The sequence below is a fragment of the Hydra vulgaris genome, chromosome 14 (genome assembly GCF_038396675.1).
Source record: "Hydra vulgaris chromosome 14, alternate assembly HydraT2T_AEP".
NCBI classification, from domain to species: Eukaryota; Metazoa; Cnidaria; class Hydrozoa; order Anthoathecata; family Hydridae; genus Hydra; species Hydra vulgaris.
In genome coordinates, this window is record NC_088933.1 from 16,448,335 (window position 1) to 16,471,610 (window position 23,276).

The window sequence follows — 23,276 nt, forward strand, 5'->3', positions numbered from 1 at the left end:
TTCCAATCGTAATGGTCAGGATAACAAGTTATACTTGTTACTGCCACAATTTCCTAACTAACATCGTTTTCAACAAATCGAGGTAATAAGATGAAACTTCTCACATAATTGTCATTTTAATTGTTTTCGTAATTGTTATTTAAAAAAAAAAAATGTCTCTAACAATGAATAAATAGCAGAGACAAATCGAATATTGTATTAAAGCTTGTATTAAAATTGTATAATTTGCTGTAAAAGAAAGAAAGAAAAACGGAGAGTAGCTAACTGGTTTAAAACTAAATAAAAATATATCAAAGATTACAATGGAAATTTTATGGTACTTTTTTGTTTTGCTTTGTTCGGTACTGCCAAGTGAAACAATACCTCTACCGCAAGGTAAATATTTTTAAACAAAACTTTTGATTCTTTTTCTTATTGAATGGCCACCTTTTAGTAATTAGATAAACGATGGTTATCTAGAAATAGTCTGATATCATAACTATTTGTTCTTATTTTTGACAATAGAGGAGAGATAAAATAAAATAAAAAAAAAACACTTATTTTTTTAATATAGAAATTGTACAAATGCTACGAAATGTCATAGCAAAAAAGTTTTGAGAAATAAAAATTGCTGACGTTTTGAAATTTAACAGTCCGTGCGGTTACCGTGGGAACAAGATATTGTTTGTATTTAGTGTTCTCTAAATTAAAATAGAACGGCAAAACAAACTTTTAAGAAATATTTCAAAACATAATTTTTAACATCTTAAGGTATTCTTATTATCGAAGAAAAACAACAGTAACAAAAGTAAACAAACTCGAAATATAAGTTTCTTTTGATTTTAAATTAAAAATAAGGTACAAAATTCGAAAAATCTGATATAACATCTTTACGTTGTTTCAGAAGATTTTTGGAATTTTTTTTCAAGTCAAAATAAATTTATATTTTGATTTTTTTTAGTGTAGAACTTTCTTAGTTTTTGTGCTTTTCTAAATTTTTGTTTATAGCAGTTTCGAGTACATGCGAAGTTGGGAAGTTTTATCATGACACAGCGAATTGCAGCGTATATTTTACCTGCTCTAATGGACAAAAATTACCACTTTCTTGCCCTTTACCATTAGTGTGGGACAACGTTTTATTAACATGTTTTTGGAGCTCTAGCACATGTCAAATTCCTTCATCGCTTCCTATCCTGTCGTCGGAATCACTTCCTCTTACTGCAGAGTTGGTTACTCAAATTGTCACTACTCAAGAACAGCTTCCGTTTACAATTGAAACTCTCCAAGCATCTACCGCTATAAAAACAACAACCACATCCAAATTTACTATTACATTACCTCCAACTACTTCTATACCTAAAGGTATATTAGTATTTTTTATTTTTTTATTAATATTTTTTTTATTTGTTAATATTTAATATAGTTAATTAGTAATAAATATGGAAATAAATAATACTTTTTAATACTTTTAATACTCATAATTTTAATGAAAAAAAACTTTAATATAAAATACTTTTTTCAGTTGCAGAAACGTGTGAGAATGGTAAATACTATTCAGACCCCAATAATTGCAGCAGGTATTTTATTTGCAACAATGGTCAAAAAATTCAGCTTGCTTGTCCTGCATCATTAAAGTGGGATAACACTTTACTTTCATGTACATGGACTTCAAGCTGTCAAGCATCAGATGATATAGTTAAAACTTTAGAAAACGGTTTTTCAATTGCAACTTCTGTCCCAGCTACACTGACTACAAGGAGTAGCACTAGTGCCTCTAACCAAAAAAGTTATGGTGAGAAAATTAATGATTCTAAGTTTTAAACATTTTAAATTTTAAAAATTTATATTTAAATTACTAAATGGTAAATAATAAATAATTATCAAAAAATCAACATGTTTTAGTAAAAGCCATTTTATGTGAGCAAAGTAAATGTAAACTTCCAAACTGCCGATGTGCAAGTGAGGAGATTCCAGGAAACCTTCGCAAAGAAGATATCCCGCAAATTGTCATGTGGACAATGGATGATGCAGTCAATGCTATAAATTATAACTTTTACATGGAACTGTTCAATAATATGAAAAACCCCAACGGCTGTCCTGTTGGAACTACATACTATGTTTCTGGTGAATATACAGACTTCAATCTTGTTAAAAATTTATTTCAAAAAGGTGATATGTTTCATTAATCTAATGATTTAATATTTTTTAAACATTATTTTGAACATAATAATAAAGTTCACTTACTTGTGATACAATAGGAAAAAGATAAGGGCTATAACCTTAGTGGGAATATATTTAACATATATATTCTAACACTATAACCCATATAGCTTACATGGCGCGCTTTAAACAGACTTTCATCTACTTGTCATCAACTTTGTTATGATAACTGTTCTTTGTTTTTAATCATTGTTTTATATTAATTGCAGGTCATGAAATTGCTGATCATTCAATAACACATAGAAGTCCTAATCTTTGGTGGAAAGATGTACGGTTTTAAACTTAAATTTTATTTTATTTAAAAAAATAAAACATTTTTTATTTTTTGTTTGCATTTTTGTGTGTGTTTTTTTTGTTGTTTAAATTTTTTAACTTTATTTCTATTGCTTAGATTTTTTTCTAATTTTATTAGTTGTTATGTTAAAAGTTTGAATTTGTAATAGTTTTTTTTATTATTGTGTAGTTTAATTATTCTTTTAGAGCACATATAGTGAACTTGAGTTGGAAATTATTGGAGAAAAGAAAATGCTTGAAGAAAAGTCAGGGGCAACAATCACAGGATGGCGAACACCTTTTTTAAGACCTGGTGAAACTTTATACAGGGTAAAAGCATTTTACCTGTATAAAATTACCTTTTACTTGAAAAACCTTAGCAGGATAAAAAACTACTTTGTATTTTACATTTATTTATATTTTTAGGTTCTAGCTGACAACAATTTCTTGTATGATACTTCACTGTCTACTCATGCTGGAACTAAATGGTGGCCTTTCACATTAGACTACTTAATCCCTAAATGTGTTGATGAGCCATGTCCAGAGTGTAAGTCAAAAAATTCAAAGTATTTGAATATTACATATAAAATGCTTTTTACTGCAGTTGATATGAATTTGTTAATGTTTCAATTTTTTCATTAGTATCTTACCCAGGTTTGTGGGAAGTCCCTCTGAATCCTTTATATGATGGTGAAAACGGTCCTGAATGCTCCATGTTTGACAGTTGTGTTCGTAGTTTAAATGATTCAAGTGAAAATGTTTATAAAAACTTTATGGATAATTTTAATCGACATTACAAAGATAAAAAACAACCATTTTCAATATTTGGACATTCTGCATTCTTTTTGCACGAAAGTTTTGTTTACAGGCAACTAGGTGAATAAACTTTTACATGTACATGTTTACTTTATGCATTCCTGTATTTATAATGTATTTACCAGAAATTGTTTTAAAGATTAAATTAATTGTTTATCAGAAATTTTTTAAAGCTATAAAATTTTATTTCAAATAAAATTCAGTTTAATGAGATAATGTTATTGCATACATCATGTATAAAAATAAATGTTTTTCTATTAGGTTTCAAAAAGTTTTTATCCGAAATTTCTCGCCTGCCTGATGTGTACTTTGTGACTGTTGAGCAAGCTATTCGTTGGACACAGAACCCGACACCATTAAGTCAGTTAAATACTTTTGCTCCATGGTCATGCAAGAAAAAGTAAACATTGGCCTATGATAATACTGCATTACGACAATTTTTTTTTTGTAATAGTGTTCATGTTATACTATCGTAACAGTATGATTATAATTTTTATTTATCATTTTATATTTATTCATTTAACAGCAGGGATTGTGGTAGCACTTTTTGATGCTATAAAAAGATAACTTTCAGACACTTTGTGTCTGAAAGTTCAAGCATAAATAAGCATAAACATGCCCAAGAAGTTTAAAGCATAAACATGCCCAAGAAGTTTGAAAACTTCAAACCTCTTTGGCATGTTTATGCTTATAACAAATGATATTGCTTTGCAAAAAATTAAAAATCACAAACCCCTCAAAATAAGGGAATTAGAAACTTTACATGGTCATAACTTTACAAAAGAACATTTAAATATTATTGGATTAAATTTGAAGTCTATCGATGAATATAAGTTTAGTTTAAAATAGTAATGATGTAAAACTCAGTAAACTATTGCCCTCACAATTGGGGTTGGGGCACAGGTTTTAGGGTTTTTGTTGTTACACGGCTCCAATCACAGCAATTTTTTGCAAAGCGTTTTTATTTTATATAAGCCATAAACATACCCAAGAAGTTTGAAGTGTGCTCCGTGTCTGAAAGCTATCTTTTTGAAACCTTAAAAAAATCTGCTACAATCCCTGACTAGTCAATGTTAATGCTATTGAGAAATTGTATTTACATTGCAAAAAGTTGTATATTAATAAGATTGCATGTTGTCAATAATTTTATATCTCAAACACTTTTATTTGGTGTTTTTTAAATGTGCTTTAAAGGTGCTTTTTAATTTGAGATTTTTAAATGTGCATGTATGGTAAGATACAATTAACTTTTGTTTATTATGTGTTTTAAAGATTTTTTTTTAATTGGTGTTTTTAAATTTGCTTTTAATTGGTTTTAAATTCACTTTAATATTTTCAATATTAATAATTTGTGTTGTTATGTCGAACAATTTTTTTTATCTTTTTCAAAAAGTTTATATTTCAATAAATTAAAAGTGGTAGTTTCTTGTTTTTATTCCGTGTCAATTAAAAATATTTTTAAATATTAAAAGATATTTTTTGCGGACAGGAATTTAATAATAAAACTCAATCTAGAAAAATCTTATAAAACATATAGAAACTTACTTGTTACACTCACCCGTCGTAGTAAAAAGAACCATTACCCTAAGTTCTTCTCTGATAACGCCAAAAACTTGAAATCTACATGGAATGGTATTAGGAATCTTTTAAACATTAGTTCGAGAGTTAACTCATGCTTATCTTCTAAGAACGCCATGATATATGACCCCATTAAAATTTCGGAATCTTTTAATTCATTCTTTGTTTCAGTTCCGGGAGAATTACAGAAAAAGATTCACTCATTCAATAATGACTTTAATAAATATCTTAAAAATCCTAATCTTAAATCAATATTCATAAAACCTACAGACAAAAACGAAGTATTTTCTAATATTCATTCTCTTAATGACAGCAAGGCTTCGGGACCTAACAGCGTTCCAATACCTATTTTTAAAGCTCTTGCAAATGATATCTCTCCTGTACTTTTTGAACTATTTAATCTGTCATTCATCACCGGTGTATTCCCTGACATCTTAAAAACTGCTTCTGTTATCCCAATTCATAAAAAAGACTCAAAAATTGAATGTAATAGCTACAGACCAATTTCATTATTAAATGTCAGCAAACTTTTAGAAAAACTTATGTACTCTCGTATTTACAACTTTTTGAATAGTTCTCTTTGTTTTCATATTCGGCAGTTTGGGTTTTGCTCAAATCACTCCACTTCTCATGCTCTTATTAGCATTACTGAAATGATTCGTGGTGCAATTGACAGTGGTTCCTTTACTTGTGGTGTATTCATAGATCTTTAAAAAGCTTTTGATACGGTTGATCATAACATTCTAACAAAAAAGTTAAACTACTACGGAATATGTGATATTGCTAACCGTTGGTTTTTTTCATATATTAGGGATCGCACTCAGTTTGTTTCAATTAATGGATTTGAATCCACACATAAAGTTATTAAACATGGTGTTCCACAAGGTTCCGTTCTTGGACCGTTGTTGTTTCTATTATATATAGATGATTAATCTTGTTCATTAAAAAATTCTAAGGTACATCATTATGCTGATGATACCAATCTTTTATATATCAACAAATCACTTACGACTCTTTGTAAAAATGTTAATCAAGATCTTCATCGCTTATGTAACTGGTTAAATAGTAATCGTATTTCTTTGAATGTCAATAAAACTGAATACGTTATTTTTCATTCCCCTCAAAAAACTATTGATAATATTAAAATTAAAATAACCGGAAAAAACTTTTTCCGTCAAAATATATAAAATATCTTGGAGTATATCATGATGAAAACCTATCTTGGTATAATCAACTGTATCACTGTATCATCTTCAAAAAACTTACACGAGCTAACAGTATGCTTTCTCTAATTTGTTACTATGTAATATCGTTACCCATCCAAACTCTTGGAATGATTTATTCTTCTTCATTCTCTTCTCACCTTTGCTATTGTTGTATACTTGCTTGGGTATTTTATACATCATGGCTTTACTTAGATAATCTTAACCCAAGTATCAAGGTTTATAATAATCTCATACCTTTTATCAGATTATTATGAAATTTGGTATCAGGTGTACGTTGTATACCTGATACCAGGTACCAAGGTATCAAAAATACAAGGTATGTCTGATACCTTGTATCAGATGTTTATCAACTTTAAAAAAAAGAAAATTACAAAATGCTCTTGTTTTTGAACATACAAAATATAAATGGATATTAATGAATATAAATGATATACACACTGAAAAATTTCAGTTATTAACAGAAAACTTTAAATCGGTTTATTACTAATACAATTTAACAGTATATTTTAACAGCCTGTTTAAATATACTTATTATAATTACTAAAATACTGTTTAATTATTATTATAAAAATTATATTATTATTTTTATATTTATTTCATTTTTTTATATTTAATAACTTAGTTATTAATTAAATAATTAGTAATATAAAAAATATATAATATAACCAATCATTTTAATAAAACAACAATGTAAAAAACCTGTTATTCAATAAATTGTCATTTTATAAAAACGATCAGTTCCTTTACGTTTTTAAACTTTATATTCAAGAAATAATCTTTTTTTATAAAATGGCAGTTTATTGAATAACAGGTTTTTTACATTGTTGTTTTATTAAAAAGATTGATTACATTATATATTTTTTACATTACTAATTATTTAATTAATAACTAAATTATTAAATATAAAAAAATAAAATAAATATAAAAATAATAATATAAAAGCTAAATAAGTTAAAGAAATTTTTTTGTAATGCAAGCCTGTCAATTTTATCACGTTTTAAATGTCTCTAGTGTAACACCTTGTTAAAATTCTGAGCTGTATACAGTATTTTTATTTTTTGAACTTTTGAACCATATGGGAGTTTTAAACCAATTCACTTTTTCCTTGTTAATTTCTTAAATTTCACGCGTAAAGCATTAATAAATAAATTACCATTAGAGCCCGTTAAAAGTATTTTATGTATAAAAAGTAATTTTAATTCATAATCCTATCATGAGTTCCCTAAGTATATGTTATCAAACAAAGATTTATTGAAAAAGATAGGTTCATCAAAAAAGTATAATTCGCATGATACATCTTCTCTTGTTTATAGCTCCTGCTCTGTTCCCACAAATGATTGGTCGATGACAGTGGTACTGATAACTGATACAAGTGATTAGTTAGATACAAATGAATAATTAGGACTAATTATATAATGGAGAATTAATGTATGGCTTGCAGTGATACAGTTTTTATTTTTTGTCTTTTAAAATGCTATAGTTTAATATAGAATAACTTATTCTATATTAAAATATACCATTTTAAAAGACTTAATTCATTAAGATTCAATAATTCATATAATTCTTATTCAATTAGAATTTTATGAATTATTGTATGTATATCTTGTCCAATGGTTGTAAGACAGCAATAAGATTAAATATGAACGTTTGTGATTAAAGTCAGGTTGATTTTAATCGTAAAGCCAGCAGTTTATAATAATAATTAAAAATTGACATTTAAAAGAAAAGGTTTTTTATTTATTCAATTTTCATTAATGCTCAACCATCTTGATGAAAGAAAGTCAACCGGCTACGACGGCTTACATACACGAGTCCTTAGTAAATGTGCAGCTGCCTTTGTCAAACCTTTTTTGCTTATCTACAATTGATCGTTTGCAACTGGTGTAGTTCCCAACTTGTGGAGAAAATCAAATGTAATGCTTATTTTCACGAAAAGAAGTAAACTAAATACATCAAACTACCGACCTATTTTGCTCACACCTACTCCATGCAGAATGATGGAAAGTGTTTTTCAAACAAGTATAACGGAACACTATGTTCCTAATGGCTTAAATACTCCAAAGCAGCATGAATTTGTTCATCGCAAGGGTTGCATCTCAAGCATGCTAGAAACTCGAGACATCATGACGTCATCAATTCATCGCAGCCACGCAGTAGACGTCATATACACAGACTTTGCGAAGGCGTTTAACAAAGTGCCGCATAGACGTCTTCTTCATAAGTTAAGAGCCTATGGTATTCAAGACGCGCTCTTAGACTGGATATCAGCTTGGTTAAGCGACCAAAGTCAACGAGTGGTCACTAGTGGCGTGCCTTAAGGCTCGGTCTTAAGCCCGTTGCTCTTCTTAATCTTCATTAATGACCTGCCAGACAGCATCACTCATCATATGTATATATAAAACAGTATGCTGACGACAGTAAAATTATCGGCATAATTAAAAACGAATTGGACAGCATCATTTCAAGCTGACATTGACAGAGCAGTGAAACGGTCTCATATTTGGCTCATGCATTTCAAAATTGAGAAATGCAAAGTAATGCATGTTAGTCGCGCATGTAATAAGTTGACGCGCGAATATTCAATGACCAACGTTGACGGCACGCGTTATCCACTCGAAAAGACTGCAGTCGAACGAGACCTTGGTGTGGTGGTCTCTAATGACGTTAATGTCAGAACACAAGTAGAATCAGCTGCATTAATAGCAAATAGAATGGTAGGACGACTCAAAAGATCATTTTGCATTCGCAGTTCTTGTTTATGGCACACACGTTATCTCTTTCTATCTACTTTCGCCCCCACCTTGAGTTTGCTGAACATGTCTGGTCGCCAACATAGCTATCCTCGAGCAAGTGTAACATTAAGCAACAAAAACAATGTCATCTATTGAACACCTGTCCTATGAAAGTCAACTCCAACAGCTTGGTCTAACAACATTTAAAAAACATCGTAAAATTGCAGACCTTATTGAGCAATTTAAAATCACGCTTCAACTTGAACTTGTCAGTCTTTTTGTCCCTCAAAAACTTTCAAGCAGTAAAGCCAAGGATATTTTGAGAGGGCATAACCAAAAACTAGAACGCCAGCTTGTACAAAATTGTAAAGAACGACATATACAAGTAGAGTTTTTTACCCCATGGAATGCGCTTTCCCAAGCAGCAGTAAACGCTCCATCAATCGATGCTTTCAAAGACAGCATAACAAAGTAACTTTTAGAGACACAAATATAACTAACATACTAGACATTCATTTTATAAAAGAGTCACACTTTTTTATGTTTCTTTTGTTCTCTCTTCGACTTTGGGTTTTAGTCAAAATGAATTTGTGTCTCTTTTCGTAACCATAAACCTTTTTAGATGCCTCTGAGGTTAATTTGACTGCTCTCTCCACAGATTGAGAATTGTTCGGTATATCTATTACACGAAGTTTTAGGTTTGATTTAATAGTTTCTCTCAGATATTCTGACGTTATGCAAAGAGTTGTTGGGGGCTCAACCTGAATATCATCAACAGAAACAAGATAATCCCAAGACTCAGCATCAAAATTTCTTTTCATTATGGATTTCGGCTTAAGTTTTGGTTTAAAAGTAATGTCTTCTTTCAATACTCTTATTTTAAGGATTTGGTTGAGGGCGTGATTTCTTACATTCAGATTTTCATCCAGCAGCATGCAATAGAGGAAATTTTCTTGCAAACGACGATATGAATTTCCTAGTAAGCTCTTAAAAAAAATGCTCTGAATCCTGCTGTCTTGAAGCTTGACTAATTGAATGGTTTTGTACAGAAGTTGACAAGCGTCTTTGTATTTTCCGGAGCGCTTAATAGCAAACCACATTACACAATAGACTTGAACAATATATTTAGTTACTACTAATAACTCAGGAGATGGTTTATCAGTCCTTACATAAACCATCATTATTCTTAAGGCTAGAGTTAGCCATCTAGCATGAAAAATTGGTCCATGTTTTTTTTGCAAGAAATTTTTTAGGTAAAAAACCTTTTGAGATACCCACGCAGTACTCATAAAGCTTTCGTTGGCCTGTACTAAGATCGCTTATAACCTCACTGCTAACAAACAACTCTATTTCAAAATATATGGGAGCAAACTCAACCAATAGCTGTTCATGAAGAGTTTGATGAGATGCAGCATCTCCGATTGGCCCCTTATAAGACTTAGGACCATTTGTGCTTCCATCTAATTCAAATATAATGTGTCGCAGTGGAAGTTCAGCTTGATGGAGTAAACATCCTAAAAGGTGCAAACTTCTTTTAAAATTTTTTTCGAGTTTTATAACCAAACTGTTATCTGCACCTGTATTAGAAGTTGTGTTATCTACAATAACAGCGACTAAGCTCTGAACACTATTATATTCTGTTAAAACATTTGTAGTAGCATCTGCCATGGAGCGCCAGTTCCATTAGGTATAACTACATGAGTCATATAATTTTGTGCTGTTGGCCCATGTTCTGCTGTAAATGTAAGATGATGTTCTTCTTTGGTTGAAGCAATAATAATAAGATCTTCATCAGTGTTATAACAGACAGAATGTACTAATGTAGACTTGTCAATTTTTCCATCAATTCCAATAACCTTTAATTCTTTAACATCAGCTAAGTGTTTAGAACTTATGATAGTGCTGATTCATTTTTTTTCTCCAAAAATCTTTTTTCCATTTATTATTTGTGATTTATTAAATTTTTTACAATACAATAGTCTATTTACAGCTGTCTATATACAGCTGTTGCCAATGCAGCTGTTGCAGCACCGCTTATTTCAAACCGTATAGCAGCTTTTGCCAAGTTTGTTAAATGAGTATAATTTTTTTCAACTGGCACAATTATAGAAGAGTCTAGATCAGATTCAAACTTATTATTGTTATCAAATAACTCAGTATCCAGATTGGAATCATTTAATACATCTTTTTATCTGATCGTTAGTTTCTCTCTCTAGCTTTTTTTTTTCTCTGGCCGCTGTTTTTTTATCTACTGTACCAATTTGAAATCTTCCTGTTATTCCAATTTTCGATTTTTGATCTTTTAAATATTCTCTATCCAATGGTGGTACCTAAAACAATTTTAAACTTTTTTAACAAAATGTTTACTCAGTTCAATAATAAACTTGTTAAAGTAACTCTAGAATAGAATAAATACAATAAAGTAGTCTCAAATATATTTTACAATATCCTAAACACTTAAGAAAATCACAGTTTAAACCATCTCTTAGGTTTTTTTATTATTAATAACAAAACAAAATAAAGTATTTTGCTGACAAAATGGAAGAAAAGTACACTATTTTTTCACTCTGACGTGTATTTGATTGTTACTACCAGATTCAAAGCTCTCCGAACTACTACAGGTTAAAGAGTTAAATAAAGTCTAATTTTTAAAATTAAAATTATTTTCCTTTTTACCGCTTTCACAGAGACAAGCAAAGTGTGTTGTTTTTCAATCCAAAAGATTCTTACACTTAACAGATCTATGCATAAAAAAATTGCATGCTTTATAAAAATATTTAAAATCTATTAGAATAATTTTAATATCATTTTTATAAAAAAGCATTACTGAAAAACTGGAAACGAAAACATATCATCAAAATTATAAAATTATGTAAAATTATCCAATACAATCTTTTCAATTTAGCATTTAATTTATAAAAAAATATCATATCAAGTTATAAACAATTATTTGTATGAAGTTTAGCACAAGCTAAAAATAAGTATTGCATATAAAAATGAAATTAACAATTTTCCTGACCTATTATTGCAAGCTACTACTGGAAGTCCACAACCACAAGAAGACAAATCAAAAAAATGCTCAAAATTGTAATCAAGATATTCCTTGTTTTTGTTTGCATTTATGCATTTTCCTCAGCAGATAAAACTCTCTTAAGAAGTCTAGAAATTTTTTTGGCTACCGACTTCACATGGATTAGAGGAAGCTTAGGATTTACTCTACTCAATAGGCTGATCAACTCATTTGTCACTTTTGAAATTATCTTTGGAGAACTAATACTTGTTACTTCATACATATTTTTACAAATAAGATATGAATATTGAATCACTTGTCTGTAGGTTGGAAGATCGCTTATTGGAAACTCTGATGGCAAACCAGCATACCTCTTGCTTTCATTGCGAGTTCTTAGGTTTTTTTATTATTTTTGGCATTTCCCATCAAGTGTGTGTGTATATATATTATATATACACACACACACATATTTTATCTCTCTCTCTCTCTCTCTTTATATATATATATATATATATATATATATATATATATATTTATAGATATATATATATATATATATATATATATGTACATATACATATATGTACATATATATATATATATATTTATATATATATATACATATATATATATATATATATTTTATATATATATATATATATATATATATATATATATATATATATATATATATATATATATATATATATAGAGAGAGAGAGAGAGAGAGAGAGAGAGAGATTTATATATATATATATATATATATATATATATTTATATACATATATATAAATATATATATATGTATATATATATATATATATATATATATATATATATATATATATATATATATATATATATATATATATATATATATATATATACGTAAAGGAACTGATAGTTTTTATAAAATGACAATTTATTGAATAACAGGTTTTTTACATTGTTGTTTTATTAAAATGATTGGTTATATTATATATTTTTTATATTACTAATTATTTAATTAATAACTAAGTTATTAAATATAAAAAAATGAAATAAATATAAAAATAATAATATAATTTTTATAATAATAATTAAACAGTATTTTAGTAATTATAATAAGTATATTTAAACAGGCTGTTAAAATATACTGTTAAATTGTATTAGTAATAAACCGATTTAAAGTTTTCTGTTAATAACTGAAATTTTTCAGTGTGTATATCATTTATATTCATTAATATCCATTTATATTTTGTATGTTCAAAAACAAGAGCATTTTGTAATTTTCTTTTTTTTAAAGTTGATAAACATCTGATACAAGGTATCAGACATACCTTGTATTTTTGATACCTTGGTACCTGGTATCAGGTATACAACGTACACCTGATACCAAATTTCATAATAATCTGATAAAAGGTATGAGATTATTATAAACCTTGATACTTGGGTTAAGATTATCTAAGTAAAGCCATGATGTATAAAATACCCAAGCAAGTATACAACAATAGCAAAGGTGAGAAGAGAATGAAGAAGAATAAATCATTCCAAGAGTTTGGATGGGTAACGATATTACATAGTAACAAATTAGAGAAAGCATACTGTTAGCTCGTGTAAGTTTTTTGAAGATGATACAGTGATACAGTTGATTATACCAAGATAGGTTTTCATCATGATATACTCCAAGATATTTTATATATTTTGACGGAAAAAGTTTTTTCCGGTTATTTTAATTTTAATATTATCAATAGTTTTTTGAGGGGAATGAAAAATAACGTATTCAGTTTTATTGACATTCAAAGAAATACGATTACTATTTAACCAGTTACATAAGCGATGAAGATCTTGATTAACATTTTTACAAAGAGTCGTAAGTGATTTGTTGATATATAAAAGATTGGTATCATCAGCATAATGATGTACCTTAGAATTTTTTAATGAACAAGATTAATCATCTATATATAATAGAAACAACAACGGTCCAAGAACGGAACCTTGTGGAACACCATGTTTAATAACTTTATGTGTGGATTCAAATCCATTAATTGAAACAAACTGAGTGCGATCCCTAATATATGAAAAAAACCAACGGTTAGCAATATCACATATTCCGTAGTAGTTTAACTTTTTTGTTAGAATGTTATGATCAACCGTATCAAAAGCTTTTTAAAGATCTATGAATACACCACAAGTAAAGGAACCACTGTCAATTGCACCACGAATCATTTCAGTAATGCTAATAAGAGCATGAGAAGTGGAGTGATTTGAGCAAAACCCAAACTGCCGAATATGAAAACAAAGAGAACTATTCAAAAAGTTGTAAATACGAGAGTACATAAGTTTTTCTAAAAGTTTGCTGACATTTAATAATGAAATTGGTCTGTAGCTATTACATTCAATTTTTGAGTCTTTTTTATGAATTGGGATAACAGAAGCAGTTTTTAAGATGTCAGGGAATACACCGGTGATGAATGACAGATTAAATAGTTCAAAAAGTACAGGAGAGATATCATTTGCAAGAGCTTTAAAAATAGGTATTGGAACGCTGTTAGGTCCCGAAGCCTTGCTGTCATTAAGAGAATGAATATTAGAAAATACTTCGTTTTTGTCTGTAGGTTTTATGAATATTGATTTAAGATTAGGATTTTTAAGATATTTATTAAAGTCATTATTGAATGAGTGAATCTTTTTCTGTAATTCTCCCGGAACTGAAACAAAGAATGAATTAAAAGATTCCGAAATTTTAATGGGGTCATATATCATGGCGTTCTTAGAAGATAAGCATGAGTTAACTCTCGAACTAATGTTTAAAAGATTCCTAATACCATTCCATGTAGATTTCAAGTTTTTGGCGTTATCAGAGAAGAACTTAGGGTAATGGTTCTTTTTACTACGACGGGTGAGTGTAACAAGTAAGTTTCTATATGTTTTATAAGATTTTTCTAGATTGAGTTTTATTATTAAATTCCTGTCCGCAAAAAATATCTTTTAATATTTAAAAATATTTTTAATTGACACGGAATAAAAACAAGAAACTACCACTTTTAATTTATTGAAATATAAACTTTTTGAAAAAGATAAAAAAAATTGTTCGACATAACAACACAAATTATTAATATTGAAAATATTAAAGTGAATTTAAAACCAATTAAAAGCAAATTTAAAAACACCAATTAAAAAAAAATCTTTAAAACACATAATAAACAAAAGTTAATTGTATCTTACCATACATGCACATTTAAAAATCTCAAATTAAAAAGCACCTTTAAAGCACATTTAAAAAACACCAAATAAAAGTGTTTGAGATATAAAATTATTGACAACATGCAATCTTATTAATATACAACTTTTTGCAATGTAAATACAATTTCTCAATAGCATTAACATTGACTAGTCAGGGATTGTAGCAGATTTTTTTAAGGTTTCAAAAAGATAGCTTTCAGACACGGAGCACACTTCAAACTTCTTGGGTATGTTTATGGCTTATATAAAATAAAAACGCTTTGCAAAAAATTGCTGTGATTGGAGCCGTGTAACAACAAAAACCCTAAAACCTGTGCCCCAACCCCAATTGTGAGGGCAATAGTTTACTGAGTTTTACATCATTACTATTTTAAACTAAACTTATATTCATCGATAGACTTCAAATTTAATCCAATAATATTTAAATGTTCTTTTGTAAAGTTATGACCATGTAAAGTTTCTAATTCCCTTATTTTGAGGGGTTTGTGATTTTTAATTTTTTGCAAAGCAATATCATTTGTTATAAGCATAAACATGCCAAAGAGGTTTGAAGTTTTCAAACTTCTTGGGCATGTTTATGCTTTAAACTTCTTGGGCATGTTTATGCTTATTTATGCTTGAACTTTCAGACACAAAGTGTCTGAAAGTTATCTTTTTATAGCATCAAAAAGTGCTACCACAATCCCTGCTGTTAAATGAATAAATATAAAATGATAAATAAAAATTATAATCATACTGTTACGATAGTATAACATGAACACTATTACAAAAAAAAAATTGTCGTAATGCAGTATTATCATAGGCCAATGTTTACTTTTTCTTGCATGACCATGGAGCAAAAGTATTTAACTGACTTAATGGTGTCGGGTTCTGTGTCCAACGAATAGCTTGCTCAACAGTCACAAAGTACACATCAGGCAGGCGAGAAATTTCGGATAAAAACTTTTTGAAACCTAATAGAAAAACATTTATTTTTATACATGATGTATGCAATAACATTATCTCATTAAACTGAATTTTATTTGAAATAAAATTTTATAGCTTTAAAAAATTTCTGATAAACAATTAATTTAATCTTTAAAACAATTTCTGGTAAATACATTATAAATACAGGAATGCATAAAGTAAACATGTACATGTAAAAGTTTATTCACCTAGTTGCCTGTAAACAAAACTTTCGTGCAAAAAGAATGCAGAATGTCCAAATATTGAAAATGGTTGTTTTTTATCTTTGTAATGTCGATTAAAATTATCCATAAAGTTTTTATAAACATTTTCACTTGAATCATTTAAACTACGAACACAACTGTCAAACATGGAGCATTCAGGACCGTTTTCACCATCATATAAAGGATTCAGAGGGACTTCCCACAAACCTGGGTAAGATACTAATGAAAAAATTGAAACATTAACAAATTCATATCAACTGCAGTAAAAAGCATTTTATATGTAATATTCAAATACTTTGAATTTTTTGACTTACACTCTGGACATGGCTCATCAACACATTTAGGGATTAAGTAGTCTAATGTGAAAGGCCACCATTTAGTTCCAGCATGAGTAGACAGTGAAGTATCATACAAGAAATTGTTGTCAGCTAGAACCTAAAAATATAAATAAATGTAAAATACAAAGTAGTTTTTTATCCTGCTAAGGTTTTTCAAGTAAAAGGTAATTTTATACAGGTAAAATGCTTTTACCCTGTATAAAGTTTCACCAGGTCTTAAAAAAGGTGTTCGCCATCCTGTGATTGTTGCCCCTGACTTTTCTTCAAGCATTTTCTTTTCTCCAATAATTTCCAACTCAAGTTCACTATATGTGCTCTAAAAGAATAATTAAACTACACAATAATAAAAAAAACTATTACAAATTCAAACTTTTAACATAACAACTAATAAAATTAGAAAAAAATCTAAGCAATAGAAATAAAGTTAAAAAATTTAAACAACAAAAAAAACACACACAAAAATGCAAACAAAAAATAAAAAATGTTTTATTTTTTTAAATAAAATAAAATTTAAGTTTAAAACCGTACATCTTTCCACCAAAGATTAGGACTTCTATGTGTTATTGAATGATCAGCAATTTCATGACCTGCAATTAATATAAAACAATGATTAAAAACAAAGAACAGTTATCATAACAAAGTTGATGACAAGTAGATGAAAGTCTGTTTAAAGCGCGCCATGTAAGCTATATGGGTTATAGTGTTAGAATATATATGTTAAATATATTCCCACTAAGGTTATAGCCCTTATCTTTTTCCTATTGTATCACAAGTAAGTGAACTTTATTATTATGTTCAAAATAATGTTTAAAAAATATTAAATCATTAGATTAATGAAACATATCACCTTTTTGAAATAAATTTTTAACAAGATTGAAGTCTGTATATTCACCAGAAACATAGTATGTAGTTCCAACAGGACAGCCGTTGGGGTTTTTCATATTATTGAACAGTTCCATGTAAAAGTTATAATTTATAGCATTGACTGCATCATCCATTGTCCACATGACAATTTGCGGGATATCTTCTTTGCGAAGGTTTCCTGGAATCTCCTCACTTGCACATCGGCAGTTTGGAAGTTTACATTTACTTTGCTCACATAAAATGGCTTTTACTAAAACATGTTGATTTTTTGATAATTATTTATTATTTACCATTTAGTAATTTAAATATAAATTTTTAAAATTTAAAATGTTTAAAACTTAGAATCATTAATTTTCTCACCATAACTTTTTTGGTTAGAGGCACTAGTGCTACTCCTTGTAGTCAGTGTAGCTGGGACAGAAGTTGCAATTGAAAAACCGTTTTCTAAAGTTTTAACTATATCATCTGATGCTTGACAGCTTGAAGTCCATGTACATGAAAGTAAAGTGTTATCCCACTTTAATGATGCAGGACAAGCAAGCTGAATTTTTTGACCATTGTTGCAAATAAAATACCTGCTGCAATTATTGGGGTCTGAATAGTATTTACCATTCTCACACGTTTCTGCAACTGAAAAAAGTATTTTATATTAAAGTTTTTTTTCATTAAAATTATGAGTATTAAAAGTATTAAAAAGTATTATTTATTTCCATATTTATTACTAATTAACTATATTAAATATTAACAAATAAAAAAAATATTAATAAAAAAATAAAAAATACTAATATACCTTTAGGTATAGAAGTAGTTGGAGGTAATGTAATAGTAAATTTGGATGTGGTTGTTGTTTTTATAGCGGTAGATGCTTGGAGAGTTTCAATTGTAAACGGAAGCTGTTCTTGAGTAGTGACAATTTGAGTAACCAACTCTGCAGTAAGAGGAAGTGATTCCGACGACAGGATAGGAAGCGATGAAGGAATTTGACATGTGCTAGAGCTCCAAAAACATGTTAATAAAACGTTGTCCCACACTAATGGTAAAGGGCAAGAAAGTGGTAATTTTTGTCCATTAGAGCAGGTAAAATATACGCTGCAATTCGCTGTGTCATGATAAAACTTCCCAACTTCGCATGTACTCGAAACTGCTATAAACAAAAATTTAGAAAAGCACAAAAACTAAGAAAGTTCTACACTAAAAAAAATCAAAATATAAATTTATTTTGACTTGAAAAAAAATTCCAAAAATCTTCTGAAACAACGTAAAGATGTTATATCAGATTTTTCGAATTTTGTACCTTATTTTTAATTTAAAATCAAAAGAAACTTATATTTCGAGTTTGTTTACTTTTGTTACTGTTGTTTTTCTTCGATAATAAGAATACCTTAAGATGTTAAAAATTATGTTTTGAAATATTTCTTAAAAGTTTGTTTTGCCGTTCTATTTTAATTTAGAGAACACTAAATACAAACAATATCTTGTTCCCACGGTAACCGCACGGACTGTTAAATTTCAAAACGTCAGCAATTTTTATTTCTCAAAACTTTTTTGCTATGACATTTCGTAGCATTTGTACAATTTCTATATTAAAAAAATAAGTGTTTTTTTTTTATTTTATTTTATCTCTCCTCTATTGTCAAAAATAAGAACAAATAGTTATGATATCAGACTATTTCTAGATAACCATCGTTTATCTAATTACTAAAAGGTGGCCATTCAATAAGAAAAAGAATCAAAAGTTTTGTTTAAAAATATTTACCTTGCGGTAGAGGTATTGTTTCACTTGGCAGTACCGAACAAAGCAAAACAAAAAAGTACCATAAAATTTCCATTGTAATCTTTGATATATTTTTATTTAGTTTTAAACCAGTTAGCTACTCTCCGTTTTTCTTTCTTTCTTTTACAGCAAATTATACAATTTTAATACAAGCTTTAATACAATATTCGATTTGTCTCTGCTATTTATTCATTGTTAGAGACATTTTTTTTTTTTAAATAACAATTACGAAAACAATTAAAATGACAATTATGTGAGAAGTTTCATCTTATTACCTCGATTTGTTGAAAACGATGTTAGTTAGGAAATTGTGGCAGTAACAAGTATAACTTGTTATCCTGACCATTACGATTGGAACTTTTCGAACAAAAAAATTAAAAATAGGTATAATTACAAAATATATTAAGACGATTTTAATTAAAGGTTTATTCATATTAACCGGGGGTGAGCGTTTTGACATGAATACATGTTATTTAAATGCGTACTCGCCTTCGATTGCGCTACTTTTATATAGGTGTGGTGGAATAGTGTCGCAAAATTTTTATTGTCGCAAATTTGATTGTTGAAAATGTAAAAAAGGAATAGTGTCGCGAATTGTCGCATTATTGGTTGTCGAATAACAGAATAATGTCGCAAATGAATTTAATGAATAGTGTCGAAAACAAATAAAAGGGATAGTGTCGCAAATTGTCGCATTATTAGTTGTCGAATAACAGAATAATTACTTAGATTCTACGAATGCTATTAATTCTATTTTTATTTTCAAATTTTTTTGCGTAAATTATATAAGTATCCAATTTTATCAAATTTAGAATGTGAAATTGAATTACGATTGGATAATTGAATTGCGATTGGATAATTGAATTGCGATTGGGTAATTGAATTGCGATTGGGTAATTGAATTGCGATTGGGTAATTGTGATTGGTTAATTGCGATTGGGTAATTGCGATTGGGTAATGGCCTAATTAGAATGACTAGTTTTTTAGAAATTTTTTTTCTTATTATTTGTTTCTTATTTTAGAGCTTTAAACAAGTAATAGATAAATATTTCTAAAACTAAAAAATTTAATAAAAACTCAAATTGTGAAAAAGATTTATGTAATTGTGAAAACTTTATTTCGCTTATTTTACTTGAAAAAAAAAACACAAAAAACAATCAAAAAATAATATAACTTAAAATAGCTACCAACGCTAAGGATTATTTCCGAATAGAACTGTATATTCGGCCAAAAATTATATAAAGGTTTACGAAATTATAAAGATTTGTGGTAGAAAAAAAAACGAGCTTTTATACATAAATAATTTTTTGTACCCTTACTGAGCGTTTTCCCGTAAATAGAAACAAACAATTCACTAAATTGTTGGAAACTGTTCGATTTTAATCTTTTATAAAAGCTTGCATCTGGTAGCCCTAATTTTGTTTTAAATTTTAATGTTAAATTTGAACACAATATGAAACGAAGATATAGGGTAGATTATGGTAATATAAGCACCTTAAACGAAAATCGGAATATTTAAAAAAATAATTATGCTGGATCCAAAAAATTTTTTCGAATAAAGAATTTTTGGGGATCCCTACTTACGATCCGCATAGATGTTTGGGCATTCAAAATTTTTTCCTTAAAACGTTTTATGCCGTTTTAAAAAAGTAGAAAAAGTGCTCATATTACTCACTTGGTAATATGAGCATTTTAAAATAGCTCAAAAAAAAAAAAAACATTAATTAAATAAAAAAATACCAACCTGACAATTAGAACTATTTTTTGGAATGTAATGATTCGTCATAAGGCACTTTTTGTTGAAACAATATTACTATGTTTTTAGCAACAACAACAACAAAAAAAAAATAGTTCGTTGTTTTTTCAATTTTATCAACTCAAACCTTTGAACGATAAAAATTCAAATTTTTTGAATTTAAATTACAGAAAAATATTTAGTATTGTTAAAGTATTAAAGTTTTTTACTATGTTTTGTTTCATTTAAAAAGTAATTAAAACCACTGCTATTTTAAGACTTTAAACTAGGTCATTTCAACGAAAATCAATGGGTAATTTTAGCATGCTCATATTACACAAAAATGGCATCATTAAATAAAGTCAAAACTTAATGTTTCTATGCATTGTTTTTCAAACAAAAATGGATAGAATTTTTAGCTAACATATATAATCCTTATGAAAAAATTAATTTCATTATTATAGAGCCAAAATTATGCGCCACAGATACTATGCCTGATGATTTTATTTTAACAACTCAAAAAGTTTAACAGCGTTTTAATTAGATGATTATTCCATATAAATTTACGCTAGTTGTACTGATTCCTGTTATCCTCACATAAAGTCAATTCAAAAAATACGAAGCAACTTTACCTTTACTGCTTACATCTAAGAAATCTTCAAGTATGCTCATATTACCAAGGTGCTCATATTACCCTAATCTACCCTATCTTTTTATTCGACCTTTTTTTGCATTTTTTAAATATAAAAATCATTTTATTACGTATTTTATATAGTCTTTCCGTATTCTCGTAATATGCAGTTTTATGTTAGCATAATTGTTTTTTAATTGGTATTTTTTATTTTGTGTCAGAGTAGCACCATTTTAAAGCATATTAAATGTTTTAAATATATATGAAAATTTTAATTTGCATTTTAAATATATGTATAGATATATTTAAAAATATATGTTTAAATATTATATAAAATTTTAAATATATGCAGTTTTAAAATGAATTGAGGATATTTAATTTTGATTTTAGATTAAAAATACAATAGATATTAGCTTTTAATGTGTAAGCGGAAGTTGGTAGACAAGGCAAGGTTTATTCAGAGATGCGTTGTATGGTGGACAAAACTATTTCTTCTTCAACACCTTTGATGATACGCAAGGACTCAGGCAGTATAAATATAGACAGCTTTAGTAAATGCACTCATTCAGATCAACTGCCTCCTTTAAAAAAGAGTGTAGCTGACCCTGAATTGTATGATTTGCTGGCAAACTTTAAAACAGTTGCCACTCTATTGTCTAAAGCTGGCAGTAATAACACAAAACATGAATTTGACAAATATTTGGCACTGCTCGTGACAACATGTAATGCATTGCAATTCTGGAAAGAAAATGACGTGAACATAAGCTTCCAACAATGACATTGATTCCTAGAATATTGTTAGCTATTCCTGCTACAAGTACTGCCAGTGAAAGAGTCTTTTCAGTCTATGGGGTGATGGTGAGTGATCGCATGGCTCGCTTAAAGCCAAAAACATTAGAATTATTAATATTTCTCAAATATAACATGCAGCCTTGATTAAAACACTGACAGCAGGCTACTCAAGCTACCTTTATTTGTGTTCAGAAAGTTACTGCTTTTATGTTTTGCGTACTTTAACTACAACGTTTTGTTTTTTGAACTCTTGAAGTCGCGATAGTTAAAGAATTGCAACTTATTTTAAAAAATTTGCAATGCTTTACATACTTAATATTACTTTAATTTATTTATGTTTTATCATTGTGAATGTAGCTTATAAAACTAATAAAAAAAACAATTGTGTTGATACCAAACCGAACCAAACCCGAACTCGCTTAAGACCGAACCGAATAGAACTCGAACATTACATATAACCGAACCGACCCGGACTTAAACTTTTTACTTTTTATTTTTATTTTTTTGTTCTTTTATTTCTTCACAATCACTATTACAATAATTAAAATGCATATAAATAAAAAAGAAATTACAAATTGTTGCATATAAAACAAGAACGCGGAGACTTGCAGATGATCAGACGATCTTGTCTTCAAGAACCGCTTACAAGCGTTACGTGTTTAAAACAATTTTGTAATGTGTATAAAATAAATAAAGCAGTCAAATAAAAGTTTTTAAAACGAAAGTTAAAAGTAAAAATTAACGTTTTATATAAATACTTAAAATACAAGATTTGATAGGTATAAAATGTATGAATTAAATTAACATGATTCACAAAAATAAAATTAATAAAACAAAACTTAAAAATACAAGTATATAGTTAAAATAAATATTTTTTATATAAGAATTCGTAAAAACATTATAAATAAATCTAA

General features: G+C 28.2%; 5 protein-coding genes across 5 annotated transcripts; 3 read left to right on the top strand and 2 right to left on the bottom strand.

The window, feature by feature from the left end:
• Positions 1 to 251: 251 nt before the first annotated feature.
• LOC124806003 (chitin deacetylase 8) lies at positions 252 to 4,565 on the top strand. Its single transcript, XM_065818175.1, has 9 exons — positions 252 to 375; positions 988 to 1,341; positions 1,502 to 1,771; positions 1,882 to 2,148; positions 2,409 to 2,467; positions 2,680 to 2,802; positions 2,899 to 3,019; positions 3,115 to 3,348; positions 3,550 to 4,565. The coding sequence occupies exons 1-9, from the start codon at positions 303 to 305 to the stop codon at positions 3,690 to 3,692; spliced, it is 1,644 nt and encodes a 547-aa protein (XP_065674247.1). The 5' UTR covers positions 252 to 302; the 3' UTR covers positions 3,693 to 4,565.
• Positions 4,566 to 4,982: 417 nt separating this feature from the next.
• On the top strand, positions 4,983 to 5,579 carry LOC136090946 (uncharacterized). The gene has a single exon (XM_065817924.1). The coding sequence runs from the start codon at positions 4,983 to 4,985 to the stop codon at positions 5,577 to 5,579; it is 597 nt and encodes a 198-aa protein (XP_065673996.1).
• Positions 5,580 to 8,008: 2,429 nt separating this feature from the next.
• Positions 8,009 to 8,410, top strand: LOC136090947 (uncharacterized). The gene has a single exon (XM_065817925.1). It carries the CDS (start codon positions 8,009 to 8,011, stop codon positions 8,408 to 8,410), a length of 402 nt encoding a protein of 133 aa, XP_065673997.1.
• A 5,572-nt stretch (positions 8,411 to 13,982) lies between these two features.
• Positions 13,983 to 14,579, bottom strand: LOC136090948 (uncharacterized). The gene has a single exon (XM_065817926.1). The coding sequence runs from the start codon at positions 14,577 to 14,579 to the stop codon at positions 13,983 to 13,985; it is 597 nt and encodes a 198-aa protein (XP_065673998.1).
• Positions 14,580 to 15,018: 439 nt separating this feature from the next.
• On the bottom strand, positions 15,019 to 19,310 carry LOC136090630 (chitin deacetylase 8-like). Its single transcript, XM_065817434.1, has 9 exons — positions 19,187 to 19,310; positions 18,221 to 18,574; positions 17,791 to 18,060; positions 17,414 to 17,680; positions 17,095 to 17,153; positions 16,760 to 16,882; positions 16,543 to 16,663; positions 16,214 to 16,447; positions 15,019 to 16,012 (listed from the first exon to the last, which is right to left on the bottom strand). Exons 1-9 carry the CDS (start codon positions 19,257 to 19,259, stop codon positions 15,870 to 15,872), a joined length of 1,644 nt encoding a protein of 547 aa, XP_065673506.1. The 5' UTR covers positions 19,260 to 19,310; the 3' UTR covers positions 15,019 to 15,869.
• Between the last annotated feature and the right edge of the window lie 3,966 nt (positions 19,311 to 23,276).